We start from the raw sequence: 26,844 nt of genomic DNA on the forward strand, positions 1-26,844 counted from the left end.
TTCCATTATTGTCTGTGTTACACACTTATGCTGTTCTCCTCTGAGACTCATCTGTCCATTCAGGCTGGGCTCCTGAGGGCAGATGCTGACATTTTGCCTCTCGCTAGTATTTCATTTGCTGTTGCCTGCCTGGCCATCCAGCGAACATTTTAAAGGAATAAAACGTCAAATCCACTCGAAGAAAACAGTCCGACATGCAGATAAACATGAAATAGCTTTAAGTACTGTATGTGCATGGTTATCTACTTAAAAAGATAAACACATGAAGTCATTTTCATCCTTTGAGTGCACGTTCTCTGTACTTTTGTGTTTTTTTTTTTTTTTTTTTGTTCAGAAAGTGAGCAGGATAACTGAGACACTGGTACAACTATGAGGCGAAGCTAAACAACAGTTGAAGGAAAGATGAGGTAATATTTCACACTGGGTGATATATCACTTTGATAAAAAAGATTTCTCGTAGCATATTTTGTGGACTCGGTTTCATAATTGTCCCCCTGCTCAGCAGTCACACCTCTGACACTTCGCTCCTGACAGGGAGACGTAAATTGAGGCCGTGGTGGCAGAAGCGGTTCACCACTGACCAGCTGGCCTTCTGCTTAATGAAGAGACGCAGCTTGTCCCTGAAGGTTTCTCCTAGAAAGCTGTAGATAATGGGGTTGAGGCAGCTGTTGGAGAAAGCTGCCAGGTTAACAATGTGGCCTGTGAGTGGGTAGTCATGCCACAGGGTGGTAGCAGTCCTCTGCGACGGGTCAGCTGTGCCCTGCAGCAGCTGGATGCTGATGAAGACGTTCTCCGGGAGCCAGCAGATGAAGAACACCAGAACCACCACCACGATCATGCGCAGGGCTTTCTGCCGCCGTGGCCACAGTCCACGGTGCTTCTGGGCCCTCATGAGGATGCGCCCGATCAGAGAGTAGCACAGACCGATGATGGAGAAGGGCACCAAAAAGCCAATGGTTACCTCCAGCCACTGAATCTCAAAGACGTTGGCAAAGCAGAAGTGCACCTCACCCCTGTGCTGGGTCTGCACAATGGTGAAGGGGAGGAGGGTGGCCAGGATGGAGGCCATCCAGATGAGGCCACAGCTGAGCTTGGCGTGCTGCATAGTCCTCAGCGGGCTGCTGCTCATGGAGCTAGCCAAGGCAATGTACCGGTCGAAGCTCATCCACGTGAGGAAGAAGATACTGCTGTACATGTTGACCTGCAGGAAAAGGGACATGAAGGTGCAGAGGACGGCGTAGTCGTAATACTTCTCGTTCAGATTGAAGACCTCGATGAGGGAATCTGCCACCAGGATGAGGTCAGCTACAGCCAGGTTTACAAAGTAAAGGTCGGGGATGGTCATCTTCTCTCTGTGGTTCAGGTTCACCACCAGGATTAAGATGTTACCAATAAATCCAATAGGAAAGAGGAGGATGGTGTACAGGCAGGAAAGGAAGAGACCAATTATATAAGACTGGAATTTGTCTGAGTTTTCATTCAAATCCGTAGTGTTGTATTCGTGTGAAGAGTTCAGTTGTTCTGTCCTGTTCACATATATCCAGACCAAAGAGGTTGTCTGCACTTCCATACTGACTGTGGTTGGACTGTCTTGAATCATAGGCCACATGTAAGTCACCTGTAGCTGCTACATCATTAGACCATGTTAGTTCCCAGTTATGTGTCTTTAAAGGGTAAATCATCTATGCTGTATTGGCATGCTGACAGAGGCCAGGTGCCTGGAGCAAAAACATTCAGGGCTTGTTTGACCCCATGCTGACATCAAGGTTCATCTAGCAATAGATTCCAGAGACAGAAGAGAAGCACCTCCATGTCTTCAGTATCAGCTATGACCTCCGTAACCTGTCGACTCACATCATCCGCACTTTTCAAACTGTTGACCTGAGATTACAAGGAGGCTTTCTTTCTCCTCTTTTGAGTCATCTGATTATTTGAGTGATGCTCCCATGCATCTTTATTCAGCGAGCCTCAGCCAGAGACCCTATTGCTGTGACACCTGCACAGCACTGTGGAGAGGAGAGAAGAAAAAAAAAAAAAAACAGAACAGGGAGGAGAATTAGGTGTCGAAAGGTGTTGAAAAAACAGCAGTCTTGTTGCATTCATTCAAATACAATAGCAGCGTAATACTTGTTTTACATACTGCAAAAATTCTGAAATTCTTAAGCTCAGATATGAAAATGATGAATCCTACTTTGGAGAGATCTTTTAAGGGGCTCAATGTGGCTGTCAGACTACTACATAAGCACATTAACATTCAAGCTTCACACTTAAACAGATGCATTGAAATCCTCCTTAGAAAGCCAGTCGGAGCCCACTGGAACCGGTTTGCTCAGACTTGATGACTATTAATTGGCAAGATGAAAAAAATATTTGCCATTAAAATTTAACAAACCTCTGTGATGGCTCCAGTCAACGCATTCAGGTTTTGAATGTAACAGAAAAGCTATGTCTGCACCTTTATATTACAAACTGCCCTCTTTCCTTAGTTGACTATTATGAGGCCCCCCAAAAATCTCTGATTTTCCCTGGTGATAGAAAGACGGAGTTGTGTTTGGCAAACATGACCTTTAGCAAACATCCACAGCCCTTAGGGTTTGATTTCCACCAGAGGAAACCGTCTGCAATATTAATGCATTCTTATTAACCGTCGTCTTCACAGCAGTGGCTCAGCACATGTCCGACATGCATGCACATGAGAGGAAAATGGGATAAAATGAAGTATAGGCAAGGAAAATTCACAGAGGAAAAAGTCTGCTATAGTTTTTGAATCTTTTAAATCTAACCCTAACCCTAACCCAGCTTTAAAAGATACTCTTCAATAAATAAACAACAAATTCCACAGTGTGAGGAGCATGCAGACTTTCAGACAAGCTACAAAAGCCCAAATAAACATGAGGAACAATGAGCTAAACTTCTTTCCTGGCCCAAATAAGTACTTTTACTAATTTATAGTAAAACATTCATTTTATTTATCTATTATTATTTACAGATTTATTCAGGTAAATGATCTTCACCCAGAATGTTATTATGTAATGTTGTTATATATGAAACACCTTTTGAAACAGTTCCTTTGTGTTTTTAGCATCACTTTTTTTTTTTCTAACCAAAATCAGTGAGACCTAAGATTATGTAAAATGATCCCAGAGAAATTACAATGAGCCACTCCAGACATGTAATGGAGCAAGATGAAGAGCTAGTAGATGACATAATATACAACTCATTGTGCAACAGGATTTATAAGACATGAGGGAATGTACTATCTACACTGAAACTGAACAGACACCTACTTAACAGTAAATTGATAAATATGTACAGGATACTAGACTTAGTTTATTAGACATAATTTGACTGTAACCCTATCCTCCCCTTTTAAGACACTAGTTGGAATGGACAGGAAACACATAAAGCAGCAAACCAGAAACAGCACTTACTTTTTCAAATTAGGGATTTGTTGCTCCTCCATGCTTGTCCGGTGCAGAAGTCAGAGAGCCAGAGGTTTGTAAATCCCATGTCCGGGCTTCTCTTCTGCACCACCTGCTGTTTGGCCCAACCCTGTCTGGAGAGGAGAGGAGGGCGGGAGAGACAGAGAAGCAAGAGATGATCTGTCACCCATGGTTTGTCACCATGCTTCATCAGATCCCCTCTTCTCTGCCTCTTTTCGTTTGTGATTCTAGGTGTCCACTGAGCATCTAAAAAGTCTGAACTGGCTGAATGTTGATCTTAACACAATGGCAGGTGTGGACAGCAAATAAGTACAGTGCGGACCAGGTTGTGTTGTTATAGAAACCACTTCTATATTTTTTTGGAGTATTTGTTTACCTGGGTTGTCTTGCTCTTCACCTTAAAGGCCATGTAAAGTCGCAGGCACAGCGCATGACCTTTTTTTTAGTTTTTCCATCAATATACAGATGCAGAATAGTTTCCCCACTGATCTGTATCGATTATTGATTCCCACATACAACAAAAGACATGGACCCTTGCTTATTTAATGTTCATCCTCAATACTACAATTACATTCAGATAAGGCTTAGGAAACTGTGAGCCTTCACTCTCAATGAGGGGGAAACAGAACAGACCCTATGCTCCTAGGCAAGGAGTAACATTAACATCATTTGAACTAATCTGTGTCCAAACAGTGACTGTGGAGACCTATTTGATGTGGTGTTGGCTCCTGTAGTGTTTCTTTGCATGGATTAACTGCAGATGCCTGCAATGAATTCAGACATACAATAACCATCTGCTACAACAGAGCTATATGTATATCGAACAGACAGCATCACACTGAAACAAAGATAATTTAATTGATTCCTTCATAATCTATTCATTTTATGTGGCTGCAGAAACAGCAGCAGGGAGGAGAAACAACTTTCAAACTTATGTAATTGCGTTTGGGTTCCACGACCACATGAATTTTCAGTTTGCCTCCAAAAAGGCAGAAAATGAATCTGAGGTCTTTTCAGGGCTGGGAAGGTCACTGTATCCATAGACAGCCAGAGGGGAGAGAGGAGTCAAGGCCAAGGCTGGATCACTGCCTGGAGGTATGAGGCTGCAGCTACTTTGGCAGTGCTGCTGAGCATCAGCCTGACGGCTTCGGATGTGACGCGAGCAGCAACAGGGAGCCAGCGGCCTGAGTGTGATTCACGAGTTTGAAGACAGGGCAGCACTGTTGATGTCCATACCTCAAGCTTGGACATGGTGGAGAGAGTTCTTGGTACGGTGGGATACAATTTAGGATTTAGGATTTAGGATTACAGAGCCAGGCGTTTGAAAAGTTCCAAAGTCAAATCCCTATGTTGGTAACACCAGTTATACTGAGCTGGTATGTGCATTACTTAAAAAAGTGTGATAGCTGCTGGCCAGTTCAACTCCAATGCACTCTACTTTACTACTCTACTCTACTGTACGATATCCAGTGCACCCTTGCAGTAACGGTCCCTTTGTAAGTGCCAGTGCTCTGCTTATGTAGCATTTCACAAGCCTGACAACAGTCCAAACACATTGCTGTAGGATGTTTTTGTGGAGTCATGCTTTATTCTTTATTATCTCTTTCCAAAGGGCTTCAGCCAGGTGTCAGTGGCTCACTTCAACATGCTAAGTAGCTTATTCAGCGCTTATGCGAACCTGCATGTCATGTGCTGGTGGCTTGGCTCTGTCCAGTCCTGTTTGTGGCTGTTTTCCTGCTGCTGATCCCTCTCAGCCTCTCACAGGTAGTCAGGAAACATACACACCCGCTGTGTGTAGCTCTCCAGACCAGCAAGGACTAGCAAAGACCATGTGGGGATTTGTTGTGCTGAAGCCGATATACAAAGAGTGTGTAAATCTTTGTGTGGAGTCATTCAGTGATAAAGCATCACTGTCTCTGCCTTGAATGGGTTAGAGTCAGAAGAGTTACAGTCAGTATTGTTTGGGCATGAAGACAATATCCGACAGATGGGTCAAGCACTGGCTTCAACTCGGAGAAGTGCGGCACCTCTTTCTGATTTGAGTGCAGATGGCACACAGGCTCGTGTCTTGGAGAAGCTGATTTTGGCAGTCAGGAAATGGAGCAGCAGAGCAGCAGAGCAGCAGCGATGGTCTGAAGGAGCAGACAGGGTCAGAGCGGCAGCTGGTGGCCCTGCTGGCACAAACAAGTTTCAGTTTTTGACGAGAGAGGGGACGGACGAGAACCGTCTCTGTTGGTTAGAAGCGAGGGATTTCAGGCGTGTTAGAAAGTCAACTCAGCAGCTGAGGTGAAGAAAGGGAAGAGCAGAAATATCTGAGAGGCTGTGCAGCAGGCCAGATTTGTGCGATTTTCCCCCAGCTACCTGAAATCTCAGTTATTCAGTCCGCATGACTTGACACAGATGAGGGGAAAGTGGTGATGCAGGGATCAGCCCAGTGCTACAGAGAGGAGAGGGAGAGGGAGATAAGAGGGAGAGTTTGCATATTTCCGTGAAATGAGACCAAGATAATGACATATTACTCAAATGCGGTACTCAAGCAGAGCAGGTAAAATTGGTTATATTTGTTTTGAATTTGGGGAAAACTGTTAGACACGCGTGTTATAGTTCAACAAATTGTATATGATACCACTGTTTCGAGCCCAGTAGAGAGCAGACTTGGTGCATATCTCACAGCTCTGCCTAAAGACACAAAAAAGAGGAGGTGTGACACTGACTGATTGTAGGATTTCTCCAGATTAGAAAGTACATCCGTGAGACAGTTTAAGTAAGGTAACATAAAGTTCAGTAAACAGGGAGTCTCATCTGGAAAATGTACCTCTAACAGTGACGCACAGAGAAGGCCCTGCAGGTGCTTACAACTGAAATTATGTACGATGGGAAAGGCTGATAAATAAATCACTTGAAGAAATAGTGCGATGTTTTGCAGCAACATTATTCATAGTGACTGGTTGTTCTGTTTTGTGTATTATTCTGTGAGTTTTATTGGTGAAAAAAGGGCAGAGATATCAAATCCTACCACCATGACTGGCCTCGGTTTTTGCCTTTTTATGATTTGAATTTACACACTGGGTTTCGGCTACTTCCTCCGCAAGACCTTTTCCAACATTTATAAGAGAGGGTGCACTCCCCGTTTGTGTCCACTGGGTGGCCCACTGGCATAAATAGTGAATAATGTTTGGCAAGTTGAAGAAAACATGAAGGTCACTGCATAAGCTCCGGCTGAATCAGAGAAATGATTGATGTGAGGTTTATGAAAGTGAAAAATACATCAACAGGTGAAAGGTGAAAGCATCATTTTGAATTTTGTCCTATAAAACTTCCAAAGAGGCTGAAGGGTAAATGATTGAATTACATGGTAAATGACAAGGACAATCCAACATTTGCATTGGTCTCGGTTTGTTATTATAACTATGAAATCCTTCCATTACTGTAAAAACATATGATTATGATAACTTTATTCCCCTTGTTCCCGGGGTTTCCCATGGTAGAAAGAACAGCAGCGTTTCCCGTCCAGTGACATCTAATGAACAAGACAATATTACCAGTGTTATTAATGGGGAGTTGTGGGGTTTAACTGCTTGTGGTTGGGGGAGAGAAAGTGGGAGGTCTAATAGGAGGGAGGGTATAACACCATCATCTGCCTCCACTTACCAGTCTGATGTGCTTCTGGCTCCATCCAACATCTCCCACAGCCACAACCACAACCTCAGGATGGAACATCCTGCGCAGTCCAGATCCTCTGCGCCGCTTCCAGGGACACGTTTGATATTTAGCTGATGCCTGGATTTTATTGTTAGTGTTTTTTTTTTTTTTTTTTTTTTTTGCTTTTTCTTAATTTCTCTGCTCGTCTTTCTGAAGAGTAAAAAGCCAAGAGCTGGATTAGCAGGGGAGGTGGTGGGTTGTGGGTTATTTTTCAAGCATCTGCCCTGGTCCACTTGTCTCCCCAGAGCTGAAGTGATGTGGTGGGTCAAAGATCAAGGCCTCTGCTCTGTGCTGTGGATTTATTATGGTGGGAGATTTCAAACATGTCAAGGAATAAGTTGTAGATACAGTCAACAACAATCAATTCAAATGTTTTGGACCAGTTTTATGTTTTTGCTCTTGGTCGTCTCTTCTGTTTGATCCCATTATATTTTCTTTGCATTGAATCCCTTCTTCAGTTTCCTGTGTGTACTCTCAAAATCCACAACCTGTGCTCTTTGACTTCTTTTACATGATATTTTTATTGTTAAATCTCTCACTCTGACCTTTTCCCTTTCCTCCTGTTGCTTGATTGAAGGATATAGGATTTAATTCCACTGCTGCCCTCTTTCTGACGCACTCGATCACACTATGAGTTGGATTTCTAAAACACTAACTGCAACCTGTCTCGTCTTGTTCTCCTCTTTACATGCCGCGGCCCAATTTGACCCACATTAAGAAAAAAAACGATGGTGGTCCGGGGACTGTGTGTGAAATCTGGTTGGCAGCCAGATAAAACATTTAAAACCACAAGCCAAATGTTCTGACTACATAGGTGGTCTGATGTTCGTTGCTGTATGTGCGACTGAAATTGACCCTCATACTTTTGGTCTGGCTGAACCTCTAAAGCAGAAAAACAACATTAAGACTAATGTAGCACATTAAAAACTGTGCTATGTCAGCGTTAGCCTGTTCCCTGACAGATGCTTGTTCAGTTAAAAGCTTTTCCCGGCACACTTTGACTTCATGTAACCCGTGGAAAACAATGTGAAACATCTAATTTGACACACAGCTCAGCTTTAGATTTTAGTTTGGACTGCATACAGCTTCAATTTAAAGAATTATCTAAACACATAACTTCATCTTAGTTATTGTTAATGGTTGAAAGGCTAGTTAGACATTATGGGATGCTCAGTTTTTCTGGCAGACAGTTGGATAAAATTGATACCACTCTCATGTTAAATTTGAAGCTACAGCCAGTAGCCGGTTAGCTCAGCTTCCTTTAACCCAAAGCCTGGAAAGAGGGGGAAACAGCTAGCCTGGCTCTGGAGTCTCAGCCGGTTGCCTGGCAACTGGTCCCAGCCAAGATATAGTCAGGGACACATTTTTTTTTTTTTTTACAGTCTGCTTTTTTGTTTGGATGAAAAAACAAGATCATTAGTGATCATAGATCATAGATGTTCATTAGTTTAATTTCAAGATGCTTGGTTCCTCACGGGAACAGCTGAGGAGTCAAGCATTAACTGAAGGTCAAAGGATGCTTCACCCAATTAATGTTCGAGGAGATTGGATGTAATTCCATGTATGCATTCAATAAAACAACCTCTTGAAAAATTGGACTGACGCTTATTTATTTGGAGATTTCCATGACACTGTTTGCAAACCAGCTGCCTTCATGCAGCTTCATACTGTGCAGACAGGAGAGTGGTATCTTCATCTAACTCACCACCAGAGAGCAAACAAGCATTGAACTGTGGCTTCAAACCTGCACTTTCTTTTGACCATTTAGGGGCAGCAGAAACCAGTAGTGAACACACCATGAATGTAACACCAGCAGATACAGTGGAACAGTATTATTCATTGGGAGTTTTCTTTCTTGTTTCTTGTTGTCTTGTTGAACTGAAGTCTAATATTCACTCTCTTTCAGTTCTTTTTCTGGTGTCTACCGAAACCAGAGGGAAGTCTTTAGCTGCTGAATGCTCCACTGTATTCATCAGCTGGTCACTAACTGTGTCTGTTTGCTGTTTGGTGCCAGACATTGTGTCTAGTAGCCTTTTCGAGCTGCCTACAGTGGTGGTGGAAAACAGCACTGTGAAAGTGATGAGATTATATCAGAACAGTTAAAGTTTCAACAGGTTCAACAGTACAAGTGACCATTTTCACATTGTCACATGATACAATACTAATATAAAAAGGTTGATTTTACACACATATATATATATATATATATATATATACAGTCCTCTGTCTCTCTGTCTCTCTTTCTGCAATAACAGTGATCCACACTTGTGTCTTACTTTATGCACCAGCAACCTTATTGCACTTGTGTCAAGTGGGACATGGAACTGAGTGTCGTAGCTCGGCTTCCTGAGGGCCTCTGGTTCACCCACAGTGACTTAGGTTGTACGTCATTGTTCGTCCATTTCAATGGACAAAAGTGTCGGCTTACGTTACCTTTTTGTAACAGACCACATAAGCTGGTGTCATACTCTTTCAGCTAAATTATAGTCTTAAAAAAATCAAAACCTCTTGCATAATTACCTTCCTGTTCTTTCAAAAAATAATAAAAACACATATATACAGATTAACTACACTAACTTCATAGTGCATGGTCTGAGTGATGGTCTTTGTTTTGTGCTGTTTGCTTGAGCTTACAGAGTCAAGTCGAAGCCCCCTGAAACTCTAGTCCTCAGAGGGGGAAACAGCAACCATGACAACCATGTTCAATTCACTCCATTATCATATTATTTCCAGATGTAGTGCATATAATTCGAGGGCTCCCCCTCCTCCCACTGGACCTCTTATGTTTGCCTCTGTGTTTTGGCTCTTATGCTGTTTTTAAGACATATACTCTATTGTGCAATATGTTGTTATTGTGGCAGGCTCTGTCTGGAAGAAATGAACAGTGCAGTCACAACAGCTGATGCATTATGCAGATAATGTGCAATATGGCACCTGAGCTTTAATTGTAGCTCATCTCTTTCTAAAGTTCGATTTTCACACCATCTTCTCACCCCTGCTACTGTAACTTCCTGTTGCAGCAGTTTTGCAGCTCCTACAGTACTTGCAGGCAGTCTCACAGATCTGTGCGCAGCATTGTTATCACATGTGGCCTACACAACATTGTTTTCATGGAGAATGGCAGCAGTGTCGGACTGTCACACCCACAGAAGACTAAACAACTCCCAGAATGCCTGGAATGTTGCTATTTTCCCTCAGACTGAGTGGCGTGGTTCAACAATCTGCTGTTAGCGGTGTGGCGAGCAGGGAGGGGAGCCGTGGCACCCGTCACATCCACTGTCACTGCAGCTCCGAGGGAGGGAAGAACCTGGACACCCCGCCCCTTGCCATGACCTCAGCACAGGATTAGAGGGTTGAAGAGGTAGAATCCGACAGTTCTTTGTTCTGATGTGCCCTCGAGTTGATAAAATCAAAGCCTACCAATTTAGTCAAGCAGCCTGTCTTTTTCAAGTAAAACAAAATAATAATAACAACAGTATTTTTTCAATTTCAACTGACAATTTTGGGGACAAGGCAGCAAAACTGAACCTGTCATGTTTGGCTAACATGATTGCAAAGCAGCTGTTTCAATGTATTCTCACTTTAGGATAAGAATTGTCATATATCATTAAGACCAGAAGCAGTGGTAACATCCATGTTAGTTTATTGTTTAATCAGTCTTTGACTCAGTTGACAGTTGAGTAGATTACTTACAGAATCTTTATATATCTCTCAGAAAATAACACTGTACTTTTTTTTTTTTTTGAAAGAGTATGGTATCTTCCTGTAAATCTCTCACATACAATATATACACATTATTTTGTATCATACATTTACACTTGCATACACAGTCACATAAGCATCACATCTGAAAGTGGATTCATCTGGACTTCTGAGGTTTTGCCGTTTAAAGAGCTAAAACGCATCTGCATACATTCGAAACACGAGAACTGTGAGGGTGTTTTTTTTTGTTTTGTCTTTTTTTTACACTCTGCCTGTTTCATCAATTTAACTGAACTCGGTGACTCAAATTTCTTCGCACTGACAATGTGAGAGATTATGGCCCCTCTGGAATAACAAACCAGACCCAGGCAGACAGTTGGGGTGTGATTTGGAGCTCGCTTTGATCGAGCTTCATTTGCCTGTCGTGAATATCGTGCTCTCACTCAATTTGTGGTGATTGCTAATCATTACTTCAGCCAAGGTGTTTATCTTAGGTCACACCTCTCACTTAGCAAGATATTTCGAAAACATTGTGATTGATTTCAGTGAAATTTGGAGCCAGGACCAAAGAAACCCTGATTAGATTTGGGTCAAAAGTTGAGGCCCTCTTTACATAAACTGCTTTCGTACTGAATCTATTCTGTAATTGCAACCAAATTTAGATGGCACGTGCACAAATCGGCTCCAAGTCATCTTTGCCTCAAGGTGGCGCTGCAGCAACATGGTAAAGTTAAACTGTCATGACCTTTATTTTGCTGCTCTCTAAAAATCAGCATGATTGTCATTCACTTTCTGTATCTTGAAGCAGATTCAGACTGAAATTTAAATACATTTTTTTGTAGTCAAAATAACACATGTTGAGTTTTCTTGGATGTGTTTCCATGAAGTGAAGGTGAAATTGATCCATATTATCTGACTAAAACAAGTGTCACTGTTGGGCTTACCCATTAAATAATAGTTGAACTTTGAATATAAATAAATGTGGACACAACTGGAATCTTCTGGGCTTGAAATGGAAACAACCCTAAGGATTACTGCTTAAAATTTTCTTCTATCAGACCATTACAATCATTTAATTCAAACCACTTATCATCTGAGCGTGGCCTTCTGTTCGCCTTCCAATCCCAAACGAACAGTGAGCACTGGGACTTTGAACTGAGCTCAAATAATGATTAACTGTGTCACGATATGTACAATTTCTTTTTTTTTTTTTTTTCCTTTTTTAGTTAAATGGGGCAGCACACACTGTAGCACATAATGTAAACACACCGTCTCAGTTGAAAATAAACACTTACTTCCCACTGACTGATTGTAGATACACATAACAGAGGTGGGGCGATGCAGCAAAAAAAATAAATTGGTGGACACTGTTTCATACCACAATCGTAGACACATAATATCCCTCGTACATGAGATGTTTGAAAGAAGAAAAAACAACAGTATGTGTGTATATTCTTATTGATAACGTCATAGATGTCTGACAAGCATTAAACCGCTGTCTAATCCTTAAGAGTTTACACCACAGTTGTTTATTTGAAGGTGTAAATTTAAAACTTCTGTGAAGACGTGTGATTGCTTTTAACTGTTGTCTGTGAGTGGGATATAACAGTGTGCCCACTTTCCATTTCTCTTCAAGTGAATGCCCCACCTCGCTGGTGTATCTGTTCACAGGATGATGAATAAACTGGCCCTTTCATTCAGAGAGCAAATAAAAAAAACCTACACTAACGCAGTGATGCACAGACCTCATGCAAGAACGACGACAGCTTCACTGCTGTTCATTCTGTAACTGGGATTCACCTCTGTTAGAATTGTCTGTCCATGTGGCCGGCAATAAAAAGCAAAGCGGCTTTGCTAGTAATGTGCAGATTACCTTGATGCGTCTGAGCAGCATTACAGTTCAAACTCGACTCCCTTGTCAAACACACTGAGGGCAGGTGCTTATGGCAGGTGAGTCTTTCATGCGTCTGTGAGGCTGTTTTTTTTTTAAAGCGGCTCTGGAGTGACCCAGTCAGGCAGCATAATTCCACTGGACAAACCTCCCAACCACTCACAAGTGTGCATACCATTCAGGGAATGTACACTACCCGCCGCCTCCTCAGGGTCCTCTCTGTGACCCCGTGTGCACTTCACTGGCCCTACGTGAAGCTCTGCATGCATACAATTCCCGCAGAAGCAAAACACAGCTTAACAAATCACACAGAGGACCGAGGCTCTCAAATTAATGAGTTGGTTTGTAATGAGTTGATTTGAACTGCTTATATGGTTATCAGGTGATGTGATGTCAGCAGAGATCACAAGAGGTAAACCGGTTATGTCTGAACCCTGAATACATGCTTTACAGAAGCATTTTGTGTAGCTCTGTGTGACTACAGAGTGGCATGGATGTATATGGATTCATTCTTTGTTGTGGAGCAAAACATATGCAAGAATAATCTTAATGCCTTTTTTTTTTTTTTTTTTCCTTTGATTTTTGATTGTGAGTGGATCAAAACCTCAGAACTCAATCTATGAAAACGAACATGAACATCTCTTCGCACCAGCACCTTCTTCTAGCTACAGGGTGGTACTGGTATCAAAAAAGAAAATAGCTTTTGAAGTGAAGCTACGAGTACTTTGTACTTTGAAATTCAGAGAATATTTACTCTGATAATGAGGAATCACTCTCAACGTGTTTAAGTAAAAGGAAACTTCAGCTCTGAAAAAGCTACATCTGTCTTTTCGTTCAAGTGATCACGGCCTCTAGCTTTAGGGCAGTAAACAGTGCTGCTGCAAAATGTTGGGTTTGCAATGTTGATTGTATTGACATACAATGAAGGTCCATTAGCTGTGGTGGGCTGCTGATATACCAGCCACCGTCCATCATCATCATCATCATCATCATCAGAAGCAAACGGCTTCGCTTGTTAGTTAAATTTTATAGCTTAGAAAAGATTTTCAAAAGAAATCATTCCCTAATAGCATATTGAGACTTTACAGTGAAATCTAGGGCAGTCATGCATTTGCCAAACTTGCAGAGTATTCTTACCACAAAATAACAGCCAGTGCAAAGGTATAGTGATTGGGAGTCCCTTGCTAACAGGGGATTTCATCAGTGTTATTGGCTGATTTACTGCCCTGAAACTAGAAGCCCAAGTGTCTTGGTGGGGAGCTTCACTCAGTGACAAAAAAAATAAAATAAAAAGAAATAACAGCACTTAGTGGTTTTTGCTTGGTTTGTCCTCTCAGGATAGAGCAGATCAAGTTCTGGAGGGTGACAGGAAATTCCACAGTTAGCTAAGTCGCTCTTAACACAGTCCAGAGCAGCGAGGGAGCCCAGTCAGACATTGGCTCTGCAGGGAAGGGGTGGGGTGCGGTTGGGGGGTAAGTGCCGGCTAGGCCATAAGGTAAGTAGGGGGGAGAGGGTGGGGCGTCGTTGATCTTCTGGGGGGGGGGGGGGGTCTCACGTCACCACTTGCTGCACTGTTGAGCGTTCATGAGTGCACGACTGGTCTCTGCAGTGCAGCCTCCTGAGCAGCCGCTGAAGCTTGCTGGAGAAGTTTTTGTTCATCTGCCTGTACATGAGAGGCATCGCGAAGCTGCTCGAGAACGCCAGCAGCTTGGACACGCACCTCAAGAAATAATAGGTAGGTAAGTAATGTGCGTTGCTAACGTACCCCGGTGCACCGGCTACAGTGTGTACCAACAGGGTCATATAGTACGGGGTCCACAGTACGAACTGCACACAGACTGATGCTAGCAGCAGCCGGTGGATAGAAGGGTCCAAGCGAGCGGAGTCCTGATCCAGAGGCGTGGACTCCTTCCTAATGCGCAAAATGAGCACGAAGGCATAAAGCACGGCCAACGCTGGGACCACGTAGCCGATGAACATCATGATGGCGTCTGCGGCCTCCTTGTTCTGCATTTTGGAGCACTCCACCATCTTGGTGGAGATGTGGTTGCAGACGTAAAAGAGCAGCGAAGAGAAGCTGGTGAGCACCGCGCCGCCCCAGATGAACCCGCACACATGTTTGGTGTTATACACGCTGGACATGTACGTACGCGGCAGCGCCCGCTCGATGTAGTAGTCCAGACTGAGCAGCGTGGTGGAATACATGATGACCAGAGACGAGATGTTGAAGAGGATGAGCAGGGTGATGTAGACCTCGTTGTTGTAGTCCCACACGTGCCAGCGGGTGAAGGTGGAGCTCAACAGCTCCACGGGTGCCACCAAGTTAAGCACAAGGCCTGCAATGGCCATGTTGACGAAGTAGACATCCGGCATGGTCATGGACACCTTGTTGGAGAGGTTGACCACGACCAGCAGCACATTGTAGCACAGCCCCAGTGGGAAGCACACCAGGAGGTAGATGAGGGAGAAGACTGACAGGATGAGGCCAAAGTCCTGGCAGAGCCGGAAGTCCACGCTGGTGTCCGTCTCATTGTAAACCATGCAGATCCACATCGCTGGGCCCTGACGCAGGTCAAGTGCTCTCAACAGGTCGGCTGCAGGCAGAAAGTTGGGGAGAAGGGAGTTAGTTACTGCAGTGGTAATAAATGTGAGTGTTGTTATCAGTTGGATGATGCTGGCAAAATCAAATATAATAAATATTTTTCAGTCAGTGCTTCAACACTGACAATGCAGCAACAATTTGTGTCGGACAACTGGTACATTCATACAGCATTCAATAAAAGTTACGTGTGAAAAATCATTTAATGAGGACATGATCGCCAAGCAGTGTCACGTTTTTCGTATTATACATGTAGCTTATGTACAATGTGTGTGGGTTGTGTAGTTTGCCTGGCTGCAGCTTTCAACCCTCTCTGTTACTGGTTTCTGTGCTTGCTAGAGAAGCGAGCTCGGCCTTGACACAAAAACACGTCAGCCACGGCGCGGCTATTATGCCCTGGGTAACGCAGTTAATTTCACTTCACTGCATCTGACTGGCTGAATACTGACGCCTCACAATATGTTTCAATTGTGAGCTCAGCCTCAAAACCCTCTATTTCTCCTCTCTGAGGGCCAAACTGGCCAGCGCAAATGAAGCCCTTTTTCTGGTGGAAGAATACAGAACTGCGTTTGTGTGACGCCTCTGCGAGTTTTCTCTGTCTCGCTCTGCCTCTGCCTCTCTCTCTCTCTCTCTGTCACACAGCGCTTTCATGCACTGCAACCCCGAACTTATCTAGACGGAGAGAGGTCCGAATCAGTTAGACTGGAGGTTAAATGTACTTTATCCTGCCAGCTCCCTGGTAGAAAGTACGAGTAATGTTCGACTGAGCCCATGTGTGAATAGAGCAGGTCATGGTCTGCATAAATCACAGCATCACGAGCGGGTGTGTTGTTGATGATGCATGCATCCGAGGGTGAAGAAGAAGGGTCATTTACACAAAGACGCCAAAGAAAATGTCAAACTGCAGAGAACTTCTGCCGGTGAGGGCCGGCGCCGGAGTCATCTGACCACCTGCGATGTGCCGTAAACGAAACGCTGTGTACGTTTTCTGACACGTCCTGCCTCTTGCACGCTCCACACAGGTGCCCCTCCCCCCCCTCGCCTAAACCAAACGGGGTATTTCCAGTAGGTGACAATACGTCGGACGTGCGTACAATCTCCCGTTGGTGTGTGCTAATCACTTCATGTGAGGAAACAGCGACAGTCACATGCGGGGCCACTGCTGCCTGTGCAGAGCTTCTTTTCACATGGGTGAGCAGCAAGATAAAGAGGAACTCCGGCTCTGAGTAAAGCATTTGCACCTTCTGTTCAGGTTACTGCCAAGTTGACTTGGCGGGGGAGGGAAGGGTTGGGCACGTGATGATGGGTAGATTTATAAAGAGTGAAATGTGAAGCAGGCTGTGGTGAAGGGTCAGCGAGGATTGAGTGGTGAGGTTGGAGTTCAGGGCAAGGCCACGCACATGTCGAGAGCCCCGGTGTGTCAAGCCTGACAGGCTTTTCAAGAGTTATGTGATGCCCCCCCCCCACCCTCACTGCATAATTAACTCAGGTCATTTCAAATAAATTATTCAGTCATTTTCTTTAAGCAATCGCTTAAGGAAAAGGAAGATCATAACGCTATCACAGGATTGCAGGGATAGGTCACCCAAGTTCACTGTCCTTCATTTCCTCCCTGATCATTTGGCTGCTGTTTGTCTTCATTCACAAAAGTGCTTCAAACTGAGCGGTTCTCTGAAGACAAAAAAAAAAAAAAAAAAATCACAAACAAATGAATGTGCTAATCTGTGCAGAATTTTCTGGAAACCTCTCCCCTGACAAGACCTTGGAACAAAGTGTAAGGAAGGGAGTTTTGTTTTCAGCAGGATGAGTAATGATGCCAGTAAAGAGGAAACATTCCTCCGTTTACTTACGTAACTCCACTACAGAGGGGCTGTTTTGGCCTTAAGCCGCAGACACAGACACACACACACACAAGGGCTTGGTCCCTCCTCTATACTACTCCAATTGGCTGCAATGAGACTGTAGTGGAGGCTGGAGCTCAGAGCTGGACTGGAATTGGGATCAGGAAGAAGAAAGTGTAGAGTTACTCTTCACAAATAAAAAAACCCTGTCATTTCCAGAACAGGAGCCCCGGTCAGCCCTCTTGTAAACATGGCTCTCTAACAGCAGCGGCTAGGTGTCTCACTGAATAAACCAGAGGAAGACAAAAGCACATAATTAGCCAGGGTCCTCTCCCACAGATTATGTCCTATTTTCTGAATGCATTGTATTCACTCCTTCAACAACCTCTCATCACTTAGGGACAAAATAACTTTGAGGGAAGTTGGCGATTATTAAAGAGAGCTCGCTGCACTGTGGTTGGCAGTCCCCATTCATTAGCACCTGCTGTATAGAGACATTTCTGCCACCCTTTCATTACCACGTTGGCTCTCTCTGCAGCTTCCGACAGCTGCAGGCCACCTCATAATTCTGCATAAAAAAAGAAGAAGTGTTTTTTTTTTTTTTTTTTGTGCTAGTGTCTAATTACTGTTAAACCGCTGGCTCTGTTTCCAAAGAGCTGTGAGGAAGCAGATATACAGCTCTCGTGACGTCAGATGAAGCTCCACGGAAACTTGTTTCACTATGACTGAGTATTTACTGTTTCTTGTGCCTCTGTGGTTCCCAGTGTAATTTCACTAGAATATTATTTTCCTTCTCTGCACATCCTGGAAGTGGCTGCAGCTGGCTGTGTTTCAGCTGCCACAACCAACACTTCACAATAGCTGTGATCAGGTTCTTCGCGTTAAGCCCGAGAACAGCCTCTGCTGGCTTCTGCATCCATCCACTCCGGCCAGCGTACCTACTCTGGTGCTGCGAAAGTCACTGCACCTCAGCTCTGCGAAAGTCACTGCACCTCAGCTCTGCACACTTTGCCAGCAGCCCGTGATAATGAAATCTCTAGTTTTTTCCACTCAGCTTAGGGGAAAAAACAGGGGAGGTGAAAGAAAACGTCCTCTCCTGACTTACTGTAGAGGCGCCACGCGCACGTACAGTATGAGCCAGGTTCTGTTTTCATTCAAGGCAATGGAGGCCGCTTCATTTTTTAAAATCCATTTCAGATTGTGTCAAGACACACAGATGGTTGTTGGGGTTGAGGGAAGGTCAAAGATATTTTCAGCTGTTATGACAGCAGCTGTCTGATAAATACATAGATGTGGTAGCTGTCCTTCTTTTTAAGCACAGAAATGACTTTTTAATCCTTTATCAGGAATAATGGTGTAATAACTATATCACATTAATAGCCCGTTACTCAAATAACAAATTTACCAGTAATGAAAAATAGTATTTGCAGCCTTAGCAGCTACTTATAACATACTTGTGCTCAGAGTCTGCTGATACCAGTCAAGTGACTTATTATTTTTCTCTTGTTTTTGGTCACGTTGCCCAGTCCTGCTACTCTCCATGAACTATGCAGGTACCCACAAGAAACATTACCATTTCCGCTACTGTGTCAGCTTTTATACACATATCTTTTCTGTTATTAAACATAGTAAAACCAGGAGAAAGGTGATGGCTGCTTCTCCTCATCTTGCTAGGTGCCTCCCGTGTGGGCGCCATAGGTTTAACTACACGGCTAAGTGGGTATAACCTCACCTCTTGTCAGCGGAATCTGTTGTTTTCCCTCTCGCCCTTGACTTTGACTGCACTCGTGGACGAGGTTAAGCCCCATCTGAACTTTTTGCACCACTTCACGTCAAAAGTTGTTAAGTTAAATATTCCCTGAGGGAGGAAGGGAGGGAGGAGAGGGAAGAGGAGGGGGGTGGGGGGCTGCTTCAGCCCCACCACCATGATCTCCTAAGAGTGACGCCCACGTGCTTGACGTCTTAGTGTTTTGAAGCCAGATCTCACGGGCTGATGGGAGTAGTGTGACATACTGGGCCCACACCCCTCATATATCCTTACTGGAATTTACAGGCCCTTCTCAGAAAGCACTGAGTGATGTCACATGATTCGCTACTCGTGTCTGCGGCGGTGTGCAGCGGAGCAGCAGCAGAAAGAAAGGTACTACAGAGAGAAAATAAGATCACAATAACTCACATTTACGCATGTTGCGAGTGTCTCGCACTATCAGAGGCGAAGCATGTACAAGTGACATTTGATGGGCAGAATTTATTAAGAGCATGATTCAAAGTAACTGCCCACAAACCTACCAGACTCCTTACAGCAGGAGAGGCCATTAACATGGAAATGATTCATTTAAAGAGGAGCCTAAACCTCTCCTGGTTTTTGTGATCTTCTCATCTACCTATTATTCTTGGAAAGCAGCCCATTTTCTGAGAGCATTAATGAGGGCTCTGGCTTCAGGTGTATGCTAATGCTGCATAACATTTTGCAAATTAAAAATGACTAAGCTCTCAGAGGTTATTAAAATACTTTGCCACTGACTCCATTTCTGTGAGGGAAGTTTAATATAATTCAGAACGTTTCCCGGTTTCACAGTTTGTCCCAACAGGACTGAGACAAAGCGCTGGAGTCTGTTTGCGTGCTTGTTTTTGAAAGGATTCCTTGCAAACTACAAATTTAGCAAATAATTTCGACTGTCTTAAGGTCCAAAAATGTTGATGATTTAATTTACTCGCTGCTGCACAGAGGGTGTGGAAAGATGTCACATTTGCTTTGGTCAACCTCCACTTCTTTTTCCGGCAACATGTTGAACTGTCACTGGCGTCAACAAAGTCAGAGTTCAATGGTTCGCACAAAGCAGGCTTACTGCCGTTAAGCACACACACCCTTGTCCCCTGTGGTCACATGGATGAAGCTGACCACAACAAGTGCAAAGCCCAACTCAAGTAACATTTAATTCAGTCAGTGGTGAGACTCATCTGAGCACTTTAACAGCACACACTCAGCTTCCCAGTTCATGTGTAATATGGTCTGTGGCTGTCATGCATGAAGTGTTGGCATCATCTCTATAAGCCAGAATGTGAATGATAACAATAGTACATAAACAGAAATGTAAGTTCCTGATATTAACTGGTGACTTTAAAAGCTTCATTTATCAAAACAAAGGTGTCTGGTAGAATAAAAAGAAAACTGGACAGAATATATTCATGAATGTGCCTATGGAGAATAAGAATTTAATATTATGCTTTAAGGAGTTTGTGAGCTTATAGTTCATGAATGATTTAACATCATAAGACTGTATGTAAAAAAAAAAAGTAGTTACTAATGACTTATTGATGTCCTGGAAGTTTACTCATGCAGTAAACCCGCCTGTCCTCATCTTGCACCCTGATAGTTGTAAACATTACATAAACAAACTCACGGTGACATCTCATTAGTTTCAGTGGAAGGTGTAATGGGTAATTCATTATGTAAAGAAGAGCCTGCCACAACTTTAAACCTTTTTTTTTTTTATTATTTCTAACGCAGAGGAGCTTTTTACTTAAGAGTCCCCTGATGAAACTCATCTAGCGTTTCCCCAGCCCTGGAGAAAACCGACCCCGTGAGAAACACTTAGGTGTCGCTTCCCAAAACACCCGGAGCGTCGTTAGTCCGCGGCCGCGCTGCTGTCGCTGCGGACGCGGACTCTCTCCATCGCACTTGACTGCGCAGATCGCAGCGGGGAAAGCTGTCACGGCTTCCACATTACTCCACCGTTGGCACGACTGGAGCCGCTCACTCTTCTCATGGCTATCTTCAAGCTGGGAGGAGGAGGAGGAGGACGAGGAGGGGATGGAGGGGTGGTGGTGGTGGTGGTGGTGGGGGGGGGGCATTCACTTTTCTAACACCGCAAGATAAAAATTCAGCGGAAACCCATCGCATTTGTGGTTAGAAACAGTAGAAAACAGAGCACCAACTCACCAGAAACGCACAGATGTGGCTCGGTGGCAAACCTACGGAGGCATCGGGTTCGGATGTAGCATTTCCACAGGCATTTCTCTCTCGCTTCATCTGACAAACACACATCCTAAACAATGCGCGCTTCGCCCTCCCGGCGCCTCCAAAACCTGCGAAAAGCGCCGCTTCTCTGCGCTCCGCTCCCCTCGCTCCTCAGCGATCAACTTTCCGGACCAGGCTCTCTCTGAAAAGTGGGCCGTCCGTAGCAGACTTTACTACTGCTGAAGTGCTGCTGAGCCCGGCACTGTGTACACACATGACCCTCCCCCACAGGCTCCCCGCTCCGCTCTCTGCTGCCGCCGCCGCTCCACGGTTGCGGGGCCCGAATGGCTGGTTCTCTGCTCTGATTGGACAGAGGACAGGGAGGTGGGGCCCGAGGGGGGAGAACACTATAACACACACACACACACACACACACACACACACACACACACACTCAAACCCCGCCTTCTTTAGTAATGGATGTTCCTCAATAAACTGTAATAAATAATCATAGCATTCACAAATCCTGTCTTTATTTATGCACCACCCAGTATTTGCTCACGTTCTTACAAGAATGTTATCATGCAAGCAAGAAATTAGTTCAGTGTGTTATAAAAAAAAAAACCCAAAACAAATCTCACATATCTGTTGTGCAGGCACAAATTAGTGTCACATTGGTTCCTCTTCTGTAAGGCCTAACTTTAATGAACCAACCTCACCCAAGCCCCGTCGCACCCTAACCCCAACCTGACCAGCTACCTCTGTCATGTCTGAAGGGCTCAGTATACTCTGAATGGTTGACTGGCTTTGGCCCACACCTTCCTGATGTCAGATTAGGTTGTGTCTGACCCTTTCTATAAAGTGCTGTGGGGATGATGTATTTTTGTAGGCTAGCGTCACCCTGGTCCCTTTGACAAACAACCAATGTGATTTTTCTGTTGGCTTTTGGATTATTGAGGAAAATAAGATCTCTCACAAACAAAATTATTATTTATGATACGTACATGATCAGCAAGATAATCTTCAAAAATGAGCACCACTTTTATGAGTATTGAAGCATGAAGAGGTAAAAAGCGAATGATAGGCTATTAACAAACACCAAGGTTACATGACTTCAGCATCACCATCACTAAAGTTTCAAATTGTAATTTCATTTAGTTACCTCTTCTACCAAAGCCTTTACCCTTAGAAAGTTAGAAATAGTTTGCAAGAAGGTGGGTATGAATACAGCGAGGCTGTAAAGGTAGACTGGTGAGAAGACTGGTTTTCGTGTCAGGGCTTGCTGACATTAATGTCCCCTACAACCTCATTTAGCCACCTGTTAGCAACCACCTTTTTTAAAACATGAAAAAACTTTAAATAAAATCGTGAGTGCAGTTTTTTCTGCTGATGCATTTTATGTTACAGAATAAAAAATGAAGATGTCTTGAGCTTGTGTTTACCACAGACCTTATTTCAGCCATCTAACAACAAAACCCATTCAAAAAACCCATTGACTTCAGGGCGAGGAAGCAGGAAGTGCAAACATGTTAACATTCCTGCAGCACTTTATAACTTTCCATCTGAAAATGTGCGTCGCTGTCCCCTTTTTTAAATGGTATCGCACCATGTTGGCTGGCTTTACACCTGGCTTTCCAGCATGGTCATTCAAATCAGGCAGAAACATTTCTGATTTCCATTGTGGTCGGGCAACATGTTGTATGAACGTCTGAGCTTCTTTTCTTTTATAATTTGGCCTTTAGGCTTTCAGACCAACATTGAGAACAAACAGTCCCCTTTCTGCAGTGGCCAATGAAATACATCTAAGTGCACATTCCTTTGTAACATATGATGCTATATTTTAACTTTTTAAATAAACTGTTGGACTGAAAGACAAAATAACTACTAGTGTTCATGTCTCAGAGTGCAGCATGTTGACTTCTGATATGCCTTCAAACTCATGGAGCCATTACTCAAACTGCCCCCACCTCACCCCTCCTGGGTTGTATTTCATTATTTCACCAGTACCTGGAACAACACACCCCCAGCAAAGCAAACCACTTCTTTTCATGCAGGGCTGTTTGGTCTGAACGCCTGCTGTTCATAACCTAACCATAGACCTATCCCAAACCACAGAGGGCAGCTCTATAGGAAACACATTTGGAAACACAGGGAAAAAGAACGACAGAGGTACAAAAGCACTTTGTGCAAGTGCAGGTCACTTGTTTTGCATTTGCATGGTGACAAACAAATCAGCTTGGGGCAGAATAGTCACAGTGCAGAGCTGAGTTTGTGCTCATGTAGATCAGGTGTGCAAATGCAACTTCAGGGCCCATTTTTTGGTTTTCTTTTAAGTGCTGTAATGAATGTTGTATATTCGAATGATGAAATGCCTCTGTGTTGTTCTGTTGAATGGAGTCTTTAATAAAGCAGCTGAAGTTTGCTAAGAAGGATTAAGGATTATGATGTAAATTCTTCATAGTTTATGACACGTATCATAATCCTGACATGGAGAAGTGTGTGGAACAGCAGATGTTTCAAAGCCTCTTGTTTGAACAGAAGCCAATTTCACCATGGACCACTTGGATACAAGATAATGAGCCAAGCTAGTTCATAACTCTAGTGGTTTTCAACACTTCACCCAAAGTGTGCAGTGTTTTATGACCATATACTCATATTCATTTTCTAGCTTCTTGCTTTTCTTGTTGCACATTCCTCAAGTTGTGTTGTGCAGAGTCTGTGATCATATTGCATTTTAACAACCCAAATAAATCACAATAATTTTGGGGTCTCACAGCAATATATAATCCTTACAGCTCAGCATTACCATGTTATAGTACACATCTTTATCGGTGCTCATGATTTGCTCATACAGAGATAGCCAGTAAATGTCACATTCAGTTTTACTGCAGTAGTCACTGGCAACCTATAAAAACCTTATGTGATCATTGCTGAACTTTATCCACGTGCTGGAGATAAGCAGGGCACATGCAGCATAGTAACATCAGGTCTTAATTTGTGCTTCACTGTGTACAAACCCGTCCCATGATTTCTTGCTCAGCACCTCAGGTGAAGGAGGGACGCAGCAACGAAGCCCTGAAGCGAAACTCTGAAGGTGCGATGGCGTTAAAAGAACCTTGAGGCGGATATTTCATTAAACTCTCAAGGATTGTCTCTGTGTCACTTCAGCTCTCCATGCAAGTAATGGATTAGTTTTAGGCCAGCAATAAAAATGAAAAACAGTACCAAGAGATTGTTGGAATGCACAGTTTCAAAACAAAATGGCTCAGTGAGTGCACTGGGGCTTCATAGTGAGTGCGTAGGAGTTAAGAGCATAAGTCACTTATGCCACTTTGAAAGAAGTGAGGTAGAAATACTACAATGGAAAAAAAATCAAGGGGCTAATATTTCACTGACATTAGTCTAATTGATTCTGCTGTTAGCATCTTCTCTGTAAACAGAGAACGGGGACGTTTGAGAATAATGTCCAGTGTGATAACTAACCCTCCAGGAAACTGTTAGTGAAACTGCTCCTTGGTGGCAGCTATCATTTAATCTAAAGAGCCATTTTGGAGACATACACTCTTTCCTTTTGCATGTGCCATTGCCATCACTTATGTAATAAAGAGCGAGTCTGGATTGAGTCCTAAATGTCAAGTGCTACACAAGCAAGGGTTAGAGAATAGTATTTCCAGCTGAAGAGTGATATTTGAGTCTGTTGATGATGGTGAAGACATCTCTTTGCAGTGCACGGGTGATACATGATGACACATGGTGATTTAAGTACTTAAGGGCAGTATGACAGGTTTGAGAGCAACAGACCTGTGGGTCTGGTCAGGACACAATAAGAGGTTTAGTGAGTACACTGTGGTCAGTGCTCCTTAGTGAGTGTAGCGGTTTAGCATTTGCTTGGCTTTGACTACAGTGTTGCAGCGTTAATACAAGATAAAAGCCAGAGTACAGAGGAGGCAAGTCAGACAAAACAGCAGCAACAGCAGTTCGATGACCAGATGGAAAATCGCAGCAGAGCAAATGAAGTGTCTCTTTGAGTCCCCATAAAATGAAGATTTTCCTTGTTCCTGTCCAGCTCGCCTTGATCTCTGTCTTTTATCTGTCCTTTTCAGCTAATTGAGGCGCAGCAGCGGAACAGAGCACTCGGGTCTCTGCTCCTTATGGAGGCATCACCCCGGAGACGGAGATTAAAATTGCCGTAATTTCATTGTTGACTGTGTTTACTTCCCAGATAAGACATTTTAAATCCATCAGAATGTGTCACGTGTCACGATGCCAGAAGACAAGTGCTCATTTATTTGCAATGCGAGTCACTTCTGCCTGCTTTTGAAAATTAAGAAAACTAATGGATTCAATAAACAATTTCCTGTATTATACCCATGAAAAACTAACACACATTGCATCTCTAATTTGTCTTGTTTTTGTCATGGCGTTACATTAAATGGTGCATGAGATACTTTTGTTTTCACATAAAAATCTTGCTTTTGTTTAATTTCAGAAAAAGAAGATCAGCTGAAGTAAATGCCCGAGCAACAGCAAACTCTTCATCCCTTCCTCTCTCAGTCTGAGTCACTTGTGTGCGAAGGCTGGGTGTTAATGCAATAATCCCTCACATACAATCTTCAGAGTTCCACAACATTAGTCCGATTAATGCTGCGTATGCGTATGCATAGCTGAACATTTCCTTCATCTTGTAAGACATGTAGTAGCTTGTAAGGCGTTCTGCCCGAGGCAGCCTCCTCTTCGTGACACATTATGTGAATGAAATGTGAAGATAATATCACCATGAATCCAGACATGTATTCAGGTAGCCCTCATGTGCTGTGGTATATTGTCTGGATGCTTTTTTAAAAAAAAATTCTTTACGGTAGCCTATATTTTATTTTTAAGCGATAGATTGTTGTATGTCAAATGAAGAATTTTAAAAGGAATCAGTTTGTCTATCAAGGCTGATTTGCATGGCTGTGCCTGTGAGGGGATCATTTACTGCAGCAGGGGAGAAAGTGAGTGAAGTGTTAGGGGCCGAGTGGACCATGGGTCTGAGGACTAAATCACAGTTTATCCCCAATCAAGCTCTGAAATCTGTTCCTATTCTTGGCGGCCTCAGCACCACAGTAAAGCTCCGGTCTGCATTTACTTTCCCCTAAAGACTTTAGGGAGCATGACGACATATGGCTTGTTTACAAATGAAAGTCTATGCACGGCCTCAGTCAGCCCCGGATGCATGTCAGCTGTTTGCACAGTCACTTTGGCACCAGATGGTCACGGACACGTAATGTGAGTCTAATGATAATGATTAAACCAAAGTATCCGTGGGCACACTGAAATTCTGAAAAATTTCGTCTGACTTTGACTTTGTTACTGAAAGATGATGTCAGAAATTTACGACCAATCACAACAGCTGACACACCTCACGCGCTTATGTGTTTTTATGTGGAGAATTTACATGCACACAGTGAAGGGAATACGGGTGCACGGGTCCTTTAAGCTCAGAGGCCTGGGAGTGCACATTAAGCTCATTAAGTCTGTGGTGGAGATTATGGTGTGTTGCAGACCAGGCACCAGCGTCCAGTGGCTGGGACTTCTCCTCATTTTCAGATGGCAGGGAGGAGGTGGACAGATGAGGGTGGAAGAGCTCCTCTTATTCACCATCAAAATCTTTCTAAAGCACACATGTTTTAATGATGGGCAATCCACCTAAAAACACACCTACA

The 26,844-nt window shown here is 43.6% G+C and overlaps 2 protein-coding genes across 3 annotated transcripts; both read right to left on the reverse strand.

Annotated features, from left to right (window-relative positions):
• Positions 1-302: 302 nt before the first annotated feature.
• Positions 303-3,603, reverse strand: gper1 (G protein-coupled estrogen receptor 1). Its single transcript, XM_071470468.1, has 2 exons — positions 3,432-3,603; positions 303-2,006 (listed from the first exon to the last, which is right to left on the reverse strand). Exon 2 carries the CDS (start codon positions 1,607-1,609, stop codon positions 506-508), a length of 1,104 nt encoding a protein of 367 aa, XP_071326569.1. The 5' UTR covers positions 1,610-2,006; positions 3,432-3,603; the 3' UTR covers positions 303-505.
• Positions 3,604-10,771: 7,168 nt separating this feature from the next.
• gpr146 (G protein-coupled receptor 146) lies at positions 10,772-21,462 on the reverse strand. 2 transcript variants are annotated; one of them, XM_071470488.1, is made up of 3 exons: positions 21,122-21,462; positions 17,188-17,326; positions 10,772-15,332 (listed from the first exon to the last, which is right to left on the reverse strand). In XM_071470488.1, exon 3 carries the CDS (start codon positions 15,289-15,291, stop codon positions 14,290-14,292), a length of 1,002 nt encoding a protein of 333 aa, XP_071326589.1. In that variant the 5' UTR covers positions 15,292-15,332; positions 17,188-17,326; positions 21,122-21,462; the 3' UTR covers positions 10,772-14,289. The 2 variants fall into 2 exon arrangements, with proteins under 2 accessions (XP_071326589.1, XP_071326581.1); XM_071470480.1 differs by lacking the exon at positions 17,188-17,326 and having other exon boundaries at positions 21,122-21,460.
• Between the last annotated feature and the right edge of the window lie 5,382 nt (positions 21,463-26,844).

The sequence above is a fragment of the Trachinotus anak genome, unplaced genomic scaffold (genome assembly GCF_046630095.1).
Source record: "Trachinotus anak isolate AG129_WGS33_773 ecotype Australia unplaced genomic scaffold, CSIRO_AGI_Tana_v1 ptg000003l, whole genome shotgun sequence".
Classification (NCBI taxonomy): domain Eukaryota; kingdom Metazoa; phylum Chordata; class Actinopteri; order Carangiformes; family Carangidae; genus Trachinotus; species Trachinotus anak.

What these genes read in the sequence shown, in the direction of transcription:
- gper1 (XM_071470468.1), bottom strand. Translation starts at nt 1,609, where the DNA reads ATGTGGCCTATGATTCAAGACAGTCCAACCACAGTCAGTATGGAAGTG.
- gpr146 (XM_071470488.1), bottom strand. Translation starts at nt 15,291, where the DNA reads ATGTGGATCTGCATGGTTTACAATGAGACGGACACCAGCGTGGACTTC.